The following is a 14,555-nucleotide window of genomic DNA, read 5'->3' as shown; positions in this document are numbered from 1 at the left end:
GGTGTTTATTTATGAGATCTAAAAATCTATTTTAAATTGCTAAGGGCCTTGTTCTTGACTATACAACATATCCAGCTGAGATGATGCTAACGGCTATGTTTCATGAATTTAATGGTTAGAGAGTTTCTGAAGCCCTCTTAAGAGACACAGAGGCTATAGAACACTCACATTGTTTTGGTCTTGGTATATTTTCTATTTGTTGCATTCTAAAATTCTTTTAATGCTTTGTTTTTATAATCGTTTATAAAAGATATAAATTAGAAAAACTGTCCTATTAATACTTAATTAGAGTATTTACATTTTTTTCTCTAAGGAAATTCACTCATATGGCTGCACAGCATTATTAAATATGGCAAGTCTCGGAAACATTAGAAGTTTGGTTTTATGTAAAAAAAGAAAAAATTAAATATATTCAAGATAAAAACACTCTATTCATACAAATTATTTTTAACTTGGTATTTAAGAAGCAATAGAAGAGATAAAAGTAATTCAGGCACAGCAAAATCTTTTCTTAAATGTCTCAATTTATTACAAAGGTGAAATGATAAAGACTAAAATATATCTGATGAATCTAGCAATTATACATTATTAAACCTGACTTTGTGCCAATTCTGGGTAGGAGAATTGATTTGTTTACATACTGTCTTTCTAATGTGGCTTCACATCAGTTTTGAAATGCAAACCCTTAGGACATTGTCTAATATATAATTACCATGGTATTGTGAAGAGTAACAGGCATAGGTAGGAAAAATTTGACAAGGAAAACATTTTAGATTGATGGTCAAAATAGAAATGTATGCTTTCTCTTTTATGAAGGAGAAAACATTTTTTTTTGCTAAGGAAGATTGGCCCTGAGCTAACATCTGTTGCCAATCCTCCTCTTTCTGCTTGAGGAAGATTCACCCTGAGCTAATACTTGTGCCAATCTTCCTCTATTTTTTCTTTTTTTTTTTTTTTTGCGATCAAGGTCTTTTTGCTGAGGAAGATTGACCCTCAGCTAACATCGGTGCCCATCTTCCTCTACTTTATACGGGACGCCGCCACAGCATGGCTTGACAAGCGGTGCATTGGTCCACACCTGGGATCCGAACCTGCGAACCCTGGGGCTGCTGAAGCAGAGCATGCAAACTTAACTGCTATGCCAGCCCCAATCCTCCTCTATTTTGTATGTGGGTCGCAGCCACAGCATGGCCACCGAGGAATGGTGTAGGTCTGCGCCCAGGAACCAAACCTGGGCTGCCAAAGTGGAGCACGCCAAACTTAACCACTAGGCCATGGGGCTGACCCCGAGAAAACTTATTTTTAAATTGTGGGCTATAAAGGTCCTAAATTTAAGTCCTGCATAGGATTAATTCAAAAGGTAAAAAAATTAAAATCGTGTGTTAACTTGAAAATCTCTCTACTACACATAATTTAAACACCAACTTTTAAAAAGTTTTGAAATTAAAGAAAGAAAAGGCTCACCTTCCTCTGGTAAATTGCAATCCAATCTGTTGTGGCAAACCACTTGTGAGTTTTTATGTCACTCACACCATTCTTTAGATTGCCAAACCGCTTCGTCAAATCCACCTGCAGCAGGTTCCTTAGAAGGTCCTTGAGATCTGAACTGAAGTGTGATGGGAATCGGACCTGCACAAACACACCACGTGGTAAAACACACATCCCAAGAGTCATGATATTTCTGTTTTTATTTCAGAAAGGGTTATTTTTTAAGGTGATAGGTCATTATATAAACAAAAATACGTAGTGATGACCTTCAAGTATTTTTAACTACACACTTTCGTCCCCATAGTAGTCTTTTTTTTAAATTTTATTTATTTATTTATTTTTTCCCCCAAAGCCCCAGTAGATAGTCGTATGTCACAGCTGCACATCCTTCTAGTTGCTGTATGTGGGACACGGCCTCAGCATGGCCGGAGAAGCGGTGTGTCGGTGCGCGCCCGGGATCCGAACCCCGGCCGCCAGCAGCTGAGCGCGTGCACTAAACCGCTAAGCCATGGGGCCGGCCCCCCCATAGTAGTCTTAAAGAAGAGAATTATTTGGGTCAACGAACTAAAACTGTTCTCTTAGGGCCTTGTTTTGGTCATGAGCCCTCTTTAAGAACATTGATCGCTCTCCAGAAAAATGTGCATACAGACAGAAGTTTTACAGCAATGTCAGAAGGTTCACCCATCTTCTAGAGAGACTCCTTGGATCCCATATTGCAAATCTCTGTCTTAGAGACATACAAATCTAAACTTGCAATTTAAATAGAAAAAGCAGCATATGAAAGATATCAGTATGCACATTTCGAAAAGAGATTATCAAAAAGGAAGTCTAAAAATAATTATAAAAACCCACACTGCCTTCACAGCATAGGAAACCACTTTTCATTTACTAGTGGATTATTTTTAAGCTTAATTCTGCTATTATGTAACAGTATAAAAATGATTTAGATTGGCTTAAAAGCATTTTCCACCCCTCAAATTGTGAAGACTTTACAATTAGTTGACTGGCCTCCAGCCTTAAAAATAAACAAAAAACCCAAAATAACTGAAGATGTTATCTATTAGGCAATCAATAAAATAAAGCACCATTCATAGAGACCTAGGTCTATTTTTTATTTGGTTTTGTTTAAACACATTTTTCTCCTCTAACTCTCTACTCCAACCTAACTCCCAGTTCTCACCCTTTCATTAATATGGATACTGAAAAATTAAAATGGGTTCCACTAAGAGATGAAATGAGAAGGAATAGCTGCATCTATGCCTCCTTACACTTTTCTCTCATTACTACCACCCTCTCCACGATCCTTTTCAACTCATGTTCAATTATCTCCACTGCCCTCTTCCCCATCACACACACAGGTATGTATGTGCAAATATCTATGTGTGTATGCACATGTGCACTTTCATTCTAACCCCATTTTCCTATTATGTACACCTAGGCGCCACTTCATGTTGCCACCCCCACTAAACACAAACACTATTCTCTGGATTATCACGGCCACAACTTCAAACTGACAATAGACCCCTAAAGAAAAAATGCTTTAAAGGGTTAACACATCCATTTCTGAACTCCTCGCATTCTTAGTTTGGTTCTTTACAAGTGCCACCATCACCTATAACTTGCATAGTGCATCATTACATTATCTCAGTTGATCTTCACAATGCATTCATTCATATAACTATGCTGTAGTATTCGTGCATATCTGTCTCCCCCAGACTGTGAGCTTCTGGAGGGAAGGTACTGTGTCATTTTTGTGGTTTTATATCCAGAATTTCTGAGATCATTTCAAATAATGTAGTTCATCCATTTGACAATTACTTATTGAGTACCTACTATGTACCAGGCACTGTTCTAGGTGCTGGACATACATCAGCAAGCAAAAACAGACAAAGTCTCTGATTTCATGGAGCTTACATCCTAGCTGAATATGACATACTTGGTGAATATGGTATTAACTCTATTCTGAAGACGGAGAAACTAAGATTCAAGGACTTTATATAACTTACCCAACCATTAGACTACAAAGTGGCAGAGCTGGGACTAGAAATCTAGTCTTATGATTCCTAGCCTCATGAATTTTGCTCTTTATTACACTGTCTTCAAACATAGAACGCCTTAATTTACATTCTTTCTGACTTTCAAAAAGCTCAACATACTTGACATACATTTTCATGTTCTCAAAGTAGAAGTTAAATCATTAGCATGCAAAACTAGATTCCATGGCAATTCATAACCATAGTCTTCTGACTGCCACTGTCACACTACTCTGTAAATGAATGTTTCTCAAAGTGTGGTCCTGGGACCCACTTTCATCAGAATCAACTGGGAGAATACGGGATAAAAATGCACATTCCTGGGGTTTACTTCAGATGATGGGGGCATTGGGCCTGAAAATCTGAGCTTCTAGCTCCAAGTGATTCATAGGTACGTGAAAGCTCGAGAAGCACTATTTGCAACTCCACTCACTACTTTATGCAGAAGTTTACATTTTCTGCTAGTGACAGATCAAAAAAATCTTACTGTAAATAATAAGCTAAAATTATCATTATACCAAAGGAAAACTAATACTGTGTCAAGCAACTAAAGACTATTTGAAGGTTGAAATTACCAGGATTTGGGGTCAAGTCATATAAATTAGCAACTAAAAGCCTCATTTGTGCAAAGCCAGGATTGTCACAGATTCTAAGAGGTTTTATGTTCTACAAGAAAGAAGACATGTGAACTACCAGCTTCTCTAGTTTTTACTTCTGACACAATGGTTTATTAATAGTTAGGCACTGTGCTAAACAGTTTATATGCACTGATTCATAAAATCCAAACCAGAACACTGAGGTAAGTACGATTATTGTCTCCATTTTGTAGGTGATGCAACTGACACTGACAGAGATTAAGTAACATGCCCAAGATTACAGAGCTAATAAGCAGTAGAGCTGTATTCCAAGCCAGGTACTCTGACTCCAAGTAATAAAATTTTAATTATTCTATACTATTTCCATGATCCAATAATCACCCCATAGTTATTGTCAGGAACCTTATAAAGACCAAAATTTTCATCTTAAAAATATTTGCTGCACATTTCCTCATTTATCCCAGTTAGAATAAAGACTAGAGAATACGGGGTATTCAAAAGACACATTGTTTACCTGAAAAATAACACAACTTATTTACATAGTGGTTATATTCTAACTTGGTTTAGATTCCAAAGCAATAACTTATTTGAAGTAGACCAGTCTTAGTTTAGAATGAACTAAGAATCAATTATATTGATTATAATCAATATAATGTGTCAGTTATTCTCCCTTTCAGGATGTTCAGAACAGTAGACAGTAATGTACTACATACAAGTTATCTTCTGAATTCAGGTAATGTGCAATGCAATGCATGAAGAATATACATGCTTAAATAAAGTAGCTATTTACTTGGGAATGTAGATAAAGTGATGGTCTTGAATTAGTTAATGTGTGTGTGTATCTGTTTAATCTTCAAAACAGAGATTTTCAAATGGGGAGTGGTAGTGGGGAGTTGTGAAAGTAGAGATCAGAATCATCTGGGAAGCTTTTCAAATTATAGACATATCCTCTTCACTTCCACATCACACCCTCTTCTTCCCCAGAGATTCTGATAGGTAGACCACTCTCTCATAGTAAGCCTTGTTAAGGATGGGAATTGTCATATCCTTAACGTATACTGCAGGAGAAATAATGAGAATCATCATGAAAGTACTTTTCCCATGATTGTTCTGAAACATAATAAGAAACATAGTTTTTTTTGTTGATTGAACTTTCTAAAGAGCCATGATTCATCAAACTGAAATGAGCAAAAAGCAGAAAATAACTTAAACAAAATTATGTTTTAAATTCAGTTTAAAATCAAACTGAAATGAGCAAAAACCAGCAAATAACTTAAACAAAATTGTGTTGTAAATACCATTGTTTATAGTATATTAACCTATAAACACCAAAGATTTCTATAATGGAAGAAATGACTAACTTTCCCTTCAAAACTATATCAAGAAGGGTATTCTTTCTATCACTATTATCAGTTATAAGTGCCATAGAATGTGAAATCAGAATCCTAGAATATTGGAGCTAGAGTAAGCTTAATTTAGTCTAAACCTTCATTTTAAAGATAAGGAACTGAAGCTCCAGTGCGGCTACCAACCCAGTCAGTTTCATTTTTGGGAAAATAACTTAATCCTCTTGACTCCTACATCTTTCTGCCAGTCCATGATAGGGCAAATAATGTGAAAGTAGCTATAAATAGCTAAATATGGAAAAGAGACAGTCTAAACCCATTAAACCATTAGATCTGAGAGATAAGGTTATTGGAAACTGGCATTATTTAATGTGAAAAAGGTGTTTGTACAACATGAAAGACGTATTTGTGAATATACACTTCCTAAAATGTTTATTTGGTCTTTTTTTCCCTAATATTTCCTATTTAGGACTCTTTTCCAACTTTTAGAGACCAAGTTACTTTTGAGTTTCCTAATGAATATTCTTGAGAATATATCTATTTCTATAGTATAGATACACAGAACAAGCTTTCACTATATGGTGTGTATCAAAATCATCTGTGATAATTTAAAAAATACAGACATTTGGAATAAATGGAAGACCAACTGAATCAGTATTTCCGAGAGCAGATATCCACTTCATGAAAGCTTCACAAACACAGACACCACAACTGATTTGCTGTACCCAGTACTGGCCTGGCATATATTACGAGCTCAATAAATATTTAATGAATGCATGAATTCAAATTTGACAAATACTAATTGAACACCTATATGCTAGGCACTGACGTACTTGGGATCTACTAGTAGACAAAATAAGATGATTCCTGCCTTCACAGAGTTTATATTCTAGGGAGGAAGACAAATGATAAATAATAATTTATCAACAAGAGTGATCCTTTAAAAATGCTGTCATCCTATCATTCCTCACAAACCCTTGCATTGTAAGGTCTTTGATTTCTACTCCGAAGAAAATGGGGAATCATTGCAAGGTTCTGAAAGGAATATCAGGATCTGATTTAACATTGTGTGTGTGTGTGTGTGCTGAGGAAGATTCGCCTTGAGCTAACATCTGTTGCCAATCTTCTTCTATTTTGTATGTGAGCCGCAGCCACAGCATGGCCATTGATAGAGGAGTGGTATAGGTCTGTGCCTGGAAACCAAACCCGGGCCGCCAAAGCAGAGCGCACCAAACTTAACCACTAGCCCACTGGGGCTGATTTAACATTTTTAAAAAACCACTCTAGTGACTCAAAAGAGAGCAGGATCAGTGGAGGTGGTAAGAAGTGGTTGAATTCTGCATATATTCTTTTTTTTTTTTTTTTGATCTTCTGAGGAAGGTCAGCCCTGAGCTAACATCCATGCCAATCCTCCTCTTTTTGCTGAGGAAGACCAGCCCTGAGCTAACATCTATTGCCAATCCTCCTCCTTTTTTTTTTTCTTCCCCTTTTCTCCCCAAAGCCCCAGTAGATAGTTGTATGTCATAGCTGCACATCCTTCTAGTTGCTGTATATGAGACGCCGCCTCAGTATGGCTGGACAAGCGGTGCGTCGGTGTGCGCCTGGATCCGAACCCGGGCTGCCAGTTCGGAGCATGTGCACTTAACTGCTAAGCCACGGGGCCAGCCCCTTGCATATATTCTAAAGATAGAGCCAAAATGGTTTTCCTGTGCATTAGATGTGGGGTGAGGATTCCAGGGTGTTTCGGCCTGAGTAACTGAAAAGATGGTGTTGTCATCAACTGAGATGAGAAAGGCAGTGGGAGGAACAGACTTGCTAGGGAAGACAAAAATTTGTTAGTTTTAGACAGGTTGAATTTGAGATATTTTTTGACATCTGAGTGGAGATCTCAGCTAGGAAGTTGGATACAAGAGACTGCAACTCAAGAGTCAGATATAGACTGAAAAAATGAATTTGGGAGTTGTCAGCCGGCATTTAAAGTCATGAGACTGGATAAGACCACCAATGGAGGAAGTACAGATAAAGAAAAGAAGAGGACCCAGCCAAGAAGATTGAGAAGGAAAGATCAGTAAAGCAGGAATAAAACTAAGATTGTGAAGAGTCATTGAAGCCAAGTGAAGGAATAATAAATGAACCACTGAACTAGATTCTATTTCTTGCTTTGCCACAAACTGTTTTTTATTTTTGGGCAATTCTGAGTCTTGATTTACCTACATAAGGGATAAAGGAATTAAACTAAATAAAATCGAACATTCTTGCCATCTCAAAAATTCTACCAAGCTATTTCTTTAAGTAGAAAGAATACCTGGGTTCCAATTCCAACTGCAGTTACATAATACTCCATGCTTTTTACCTTTCTGAGTCTCAGTTACCTCATTTATAAAATGATGAGAGCATATGTCATCCGGCAGGTGTGTAAAGAAATCAGGTAATTTTTATGAAACTGCCTTGCATCATGCCTGGTATCTTGTAGGCATTAATTCAATACCATTTTTATTTTTTCAACCTTTCCATTAGAGTAATATTTTGATGATCTGAAGCTGAATTTCTGAATCCAAGAAGGAACTTGGAAGTTAGCAATATCTATTATTATGTTTCCAGACTACCCAAGGACAGTTTGTGCTAGAAAAGTCATTTGGAGAGTGCAAGAAGTTCCTCCTTTCTTCTTGTATCATGCTCCACCTGTTAAGTTATAGAACAAACACTTTCTTATTTTCTTACGGTACTTAAATTTGATAGAGCAAGGGAGAAAATGGACAACTATAACCGTGTTTTATAAGGACAGCATTGTGGATATAGCTATCTAAAACAACTTTGTCAAATTATATAATATGTTAAACCAACTATGAAATTCACTCTGAATTGAGCAAACTCAACAGAATATTTGTTCTGCTTTCAGTCCAATTATAAAGTCTTGTACATTTTGGTTTTAGGAATGACTATTTTCTAAAAATTTAAGAGGAAGTTACATCTAATAAGCAAATCTGTTCATGTTGTTATGGTATCCATACTAGGTGATTTAAATTCACTAACTGGTTTTCTGAGTTTTTTTTTTAATTTTAGAAATAAAATAAGACCAAAATCAAATTTGTCTACACTCAGCTTAATCACAGAAACTACAAAGCTGATCTTTGAAGAAGGAAAAATTTTTACTGCTGTTCTTCTCTAATTGACAGGGGAAAAGATCATTTAACGAATAACATCATTTCTTATGCATTGGGATAATATTTACTGAGCTTAAATGACTCAAAAGAATTTGCACACAGCCAACAAACAATAATCTGTTAATTTCTGTCCACAGCATGTTAGAATAAATTTTAAGAAATTATGTCTCTAAATTAGGTACAGTTCTAAGAAATCTATAATCCCAGTAAAAAATTTATCTAGCAAAAATGAACATATACATTAGTTAATTTTTCAAAAGGCATAACAACTTTTCATATATTAGGCTTTCTATAGATATGGTGCCAAGCTCCACACTGCCTCATAGGACCTAGGAAAATTGTAATCAACCTAGATCCTACATATAAAAAGAAAGATCTAGGACATTAAAAAAAAATACTTATAAATATTAGTACCATGACTGTGGGCTCTCTGATCTGTTCTCTTACCTATGTAGAAACAGAGGTAGCTATAACAAATCCAGATGGTTGCAGAGGGCTATTACCCACCCCATCTTCATTCCCTCCCCTGCAAAACAAGTTGCAGTCATTTGCCCATAGGATCCCTAGAGTAAGGACTGTCTCAAAGCAGAGATTAAGAAGAATTTTAAATGATCACAGCAAGGTGTTAAAAAACAGCCATGGGTTTTATGCAAATGGTAAAACTGCTTTTGTATTTTATGAAAATGACTACTGAGTACTCTAAGTCTCTTTAACTATAGCTATAGCTAAACAGAAAATGGCATTTTAATTTTCCCAAAAGGAGTAACAATGGCATTTTAGAAAAAGTGTAGTGGTATATCTGCATATGTGTATGTTATTTAGGAAAGAGAACATATGCAGAAGAGAGATGATGCAGCAGGCCTGAGACTGCTACCCTTAAGGAAGACTGCTACCCTGCTAGCAAGTTTGGCCCTTGACTGGTATCTGGGAACTGAAATGGTAACAGTTCCTCACACTGATATGAAACTTTCCCTAAATGATATGAGTGGCTCACTGTACCTGAACTGTTTGTACAAACAATATGGTTTATGCTAAACATCTACTTTTGTTCTGGGAGTCTGGGATTTTGGTACGTGCTGGGTAGAGGGTACATATGTGATCCCAATAAAATCCTTGGGCATGAGTCTCTAATGAGCTTCCCTGATGAACAACATAGCACCCATGTCGTCACGGTTTGTTGCTGGAGGAATTAAATACATCCCCTGTGACTCTACTGGGAGGACTCTTGGAAGCTTGTGCCCGGTTTCCTCTGGACATGGCCTCATGTGCCTTCTCCCTTTGCTGATTTTGCTTTACATCCTTCCTTGTAAGGTACCTTACCATGAAGGTACATGTTACAGCGTAAGGTATTTGTTCCTTGAGTATCTGCTGAACTCTGTCAGTCTTCCTAGTGAATCACCTAACCTGGGAATGGTCTTGGGGACTCTGGACACAGAGGGGAACATCCATCTGGATGCTAATCAATTACCCTTCATGTGAATGTGAATTTCCCTTCAGGAAAAAAGTAATAGACTCTTTGATCATTCTATGTATATGTATGTTTACAACTTTATATTTTGTATAGTGTCTCAGTGCACAGTTTTGGTGCTCATTAAAAGTGGAATAATATTTACTTTATATATAATGAAGCTAAGACTTTTTTAAATTAAATAAGGACTCTACAGTTATGATTTCCACAACAGCTGTTACTTGACTGCCTTATTTGCAAGTATCATTTTTGAACACAATATTAACTTTTATATTCCCAAGAGTAATGCAGCCAGATAGAGTTGCTGTGGAAACCATAAGCGATTCTTGTCTTAGAGTATATGGCACTGAGGTATGAAATTTAAAGACTATATAAAGAAACTCAGCATATGTATTGCTAGGATGAGGCATAGTTAATGCAGGAATTATAAGACTTTTCTGTCAACTATGCATTTCTAAACCTGAACCTTAATACTGCATGAATAATTTGACATTTAAATACCACCTCCTCTGTTTTGTAAAAGGCAAAATATGTGTAGGAGAGAATCTAACAAGCTGATTGATCATCTATCTGTGCATTTGAAATTACCAGCTTGAGTTAAAATACTGTAATAGAGAAAGTACTTAACAATCTAATGTTCAAATATACGTACTTTAGTGAATTAGTAACTTCGTCAAATATTTTATTTTAACTTTGATAAGTCACTGATACCTATAATCTTTACAACATGATCTCAGGATGGAAAATATAATCAATATAAATGTTGTTGCATAAAATAATAACATGCTTTTAAAAAAATGAGAAAAAACAATTCTGAATGAAAAGCATACTTTTAAATGATATATTGTATCATTAAAACCATTAAAAATTTTAAATAGAAACATAGCATCTCTAAGACCAAAATTGGACTTCTAATGATTTGAACAACTAAAAAAATTTAAAAACTAGTCAGTCTCCAATTTGGCTTTTGCTACGGATGAGAGCGATAATAATATTTTTATAATGTGAACAGAGACATTCTAGTTTGAATGTGAGTGTTGAAACAGATGGTTTTATTAAGAAAAGGTGAATATGATTTATGTTCACATAACACAGATCCTAGAGATCACTTAACAGCAATGTTCCGCTTTCATGAGTTACACTTTAAATGAGTAAACGGAACAAGGGATGAAAATAACTTTATATCCAACATGGAAAGAGATAATCTGGCACATTTAGTTAAAAAAAATAGTACCTCAAACACTTTATCATATTTCCATATAAATGAAAAAAAGCAGATATCATAATATGATAAAATTTTATGTGTACTTTTCTAAAGTAACTAGGATTTAAACTGTGAAGATTTTAGAATATATGAAGATTTAAATTTTAAGCTAATATTGGATCTAAATGTTAAAGCTTAATATGAAATAAAAATGTTTCATAAACAGCTGAAAAAAATTTTATACAATGTAGAATGACTGGCAAACGAAGGCCAATTCATACAGATAAAGATACATTCATTTTAACCAAAGCAATTTTTCTAAGCAAATGAAATTTAGTTATGACAGCATGCTTGTCAGAAATTTGATTCCTTTTATGAAATTAAGTAAAGATTTAGGTACTTTGTAACTACTTGTAATTAAATTATTTGAAATTATTACTAGAATTTCTGCATTCTTAGTCTTTGTATTAGTAAAATACTGTAGTCCCCCCTCATCCACAAGGGATACATTTGAAGACCCCCATTGGATGTCTGAAATTATGGATGGTACTGAATCCTAAATATACTATGTTTTTTCCTATACATACATAACTATGATAAAGTTTAACTTATAAATTGGGCACAGAAAGAGATTAAGTATAATACCAATAATAAAATAGAACACTTATAACAATATATTGTAATAAAAGTTATGTGAACGTGGTCTCTCTCTCAAAATATCTTACTGTACTGCACTCCCTCTTCTTGTGATATGTGAGACGACACAATGCCTACATGATGAGATGGAGTGAGGTGAGTGATGTAGGCATTGTGGCGTAGTGTTAGGCTACTACTGATCTTCTGACAGGATGTCAGAAGAAAGATCATCTGTTTCCTGACCGTGGTTGACTACAGTAACAGAAACCGCAGAAAGTGCAACTGCAGGTAAGGGGGAACTATGTGCTTCTCCCATTCAGTGATTTTAAAGCATTTTAGTTCTCTCATCATTCTTCATATGACCTTCCATTCTCATTCTCTCTTGAGATTTTATATAATCACTTCTCAAATTCTTTTTTTTTTTTGGTGAGGAAGATCAGCCCTGTGGTAACATCTGCCAATTCTCCTCTTTTTGCTGAGGAAGACTGGCCCTGGGCTAACATCTGTGCCCTTCTTCCCCCACTTTATACAGGATGCCGCCACAGCATGGCTTGTCAAGCAGTGCGTCGGTGCGCGCCCGGGATCTGAACCGGCGAACCCCGGGGCCGCCGCAGTGGAGCACGCGCACTTAATCGCTTGCGCCACCGGGCCGGCCCCTCAAATTCTTAAAAATGAACCACTGTCTTGTCTATTAATTTTCTTGATGTTTTGTTTTGCTCATCTCAAAAGTTCTTTTACTGTGACTTTAATATCTGCTACGTTAAAACGATTACAATGATAAGAAACCTAAAGCCTAGAGATCTACCAATGTAATGGGGGCAGCAGCAATACCTAATGACTTAAAAATTTCATTCTGCCTTTCTGTATTACCTTAGTGTAAATCTTTCAACACCTGGCTTAGTTATCTGTAAGAGGTATTTATTTTTCACCTTTGACATATATATATTCTTTAGTTAGTCCCCTAATTTGTGAATACTGCCATAACATAAAACTTTCCCCATAAAATGCAGTAAAATGTAACTGAAAATCTTGTGATCCCTGTAGACTGCATATGTACTAGCAGATATGGAACAATACCGTATTGCGATGTGGATTCTAGGTGGCTAAATAGACTCATTCTAATGGTGTCTTGTTCCTACAGCTCAGCTATGCAGCACTCATGATTTAAATTTGGGCGTTGCTAAAAATGATAAATTACTATATTACGGACCTTTAGGGTACCTTCTGAATAGCTGACATTATAAATATTAAGTTCATGGATGCTGAGGGTCAGCTTTCACACAAAATGTAGAGCATGAACATGGATGAAATATAAAGAAAGATTTTTCCTTTATCTCCTTCCAGATTCTTTAGGTTGATTAGGCTAATCCCTGTCAAAGGTCACAAAATACAAAAAAGTCAGGTACATCACACCTCAGGGTAATGTCATATCAAGACTGATGCTCTAGGCCGGCCCCGTGGCTTAGCGGTTAAGCGCGCGCGCTCCGGTGCTGACAGCCCCGGTTCGGATCCTGGGCGCGCACCGACGCACCGCTTCTCCAGCCATGCTGAGGCCGTGTCCCACGTACAGCAACTAGAAGGATGTGCAGCTATGACATACAACTATCTACTGGGGGCTTTGGGGTGAAAATAAAAAAAAAAAAAAAAAAAAGACTGATGCTCTATTTTCTGGCCATATTCTAAATGGAGCTGTAAAAAAAAAAAAAAAAAAAAAAGACACTAACAGAGCGTACAACACATAGGAATAGGAGAAAGGGAAAATATCCCTTCCTATAAACTCTATCAAAAATGCACAGAGGGCCTCCTTGAAATTTTCAAAAGTCTACTCTTTCTTTGCTACACAGTGGGAAGAATTAGACTCATCTCTATTAAATTTGACTGTAGTATTTTTAAAAAAGATTTGAGATATGACTGAAGGAAGAATGAACGGTTGACTTCAAACAAAATACTTTTGGAAACAAAATTAGGGATTATAAATGCAAAAGAAGGAAGGTTTATGGAGTAATTACAAAATGTAAAGTACTGTGATTTATCGTAAATCTGTTCACGTCAGAGAAAAATTAATGTTATTTCCATATTTGCTAAAGATCAATGGCAATTATAATCACAATCAATATGAACAATTGTTTACATCATTTCTACGAATTTCCATCTTAAAAAGGACTTATCTATTTTATATTTACTTCCAATTTTGTGGCGTTTGACATAATTCAAACAAGAAGTCTCTCCTGAAAAAGCAAGGGCACATAAAAACAGCTCCTAAAACTTCTCTCAAAGAATATATCCACATAAAATAACTAACAATTTTTATTTATTTGAAGGAATACTGAGATTGAGGGCTATGATCCTGTGTTTTGTAAGAGATAAAAAAAGAAAATTGCTTTACTATTTTGCTAATTTGTTTGCAAAACTGCCCTTTTCTCTTAAGAGACTTAATGATTTAATATTTATGCTGTTCTCTTAAATGAATGCTAGATACAAGGGCAGTAACTATAGATATTTCTGTATTTTTCTCAATTTAGGGTACCATTCTGATGACATCAAATGGTTTCAATGTACAAAGCTTAAAATTCATTATAGAAATAAGGAATAATAGAGGAATAATAAAATGTATTACTTA

General features: G+C 35.8%; 1 protein-coding gene across 2 annotated transcripts in view; it reads right to left on the bottom strand.

The window, feature by feature from the left end:
* PRKACB (protein kinase cAMP-activated catalytic subunit beta) overlaps positions 1 to 14,555 on the bottom strand; it is a 124,570-nt gene that overhangs the window by 9,482 nt on the left and 100,533 nt on the right. For both annotated transcript variants that reach the window (XM_058538390.1, XM_058538389.1), the window contains exon 9: positions 1,465 to 1,629. In XM_058538390.1, the coding sequence (XP_058394373.1) occupies positions 1,465 to 1,629 (165 nt within the window). The remainder of the gene's footprint in view (positions 1 to 1,464; positions 1,630 to 14,555) is intronic.

Source organism: Diceros bicornis, chromosome 4, assembly GCF_020826845.1.
Source record: "Diceros bicornis minor isolate mBicDic1 chromosome 4, mDicBic1.mat.cur, whole genome shotgun sequence".
In the NCBI taxonomy this organism is placed as follows: domain Eukaryota; kingdom Metazoa; phylum Chordata; class Mammalia; order Perissodactyla; family Rhinocerotidae; genus Diceros; species Diceros bicornis.
This window is presented reverse-complemented; position numbering and strand designations above follow the sequence as displayed.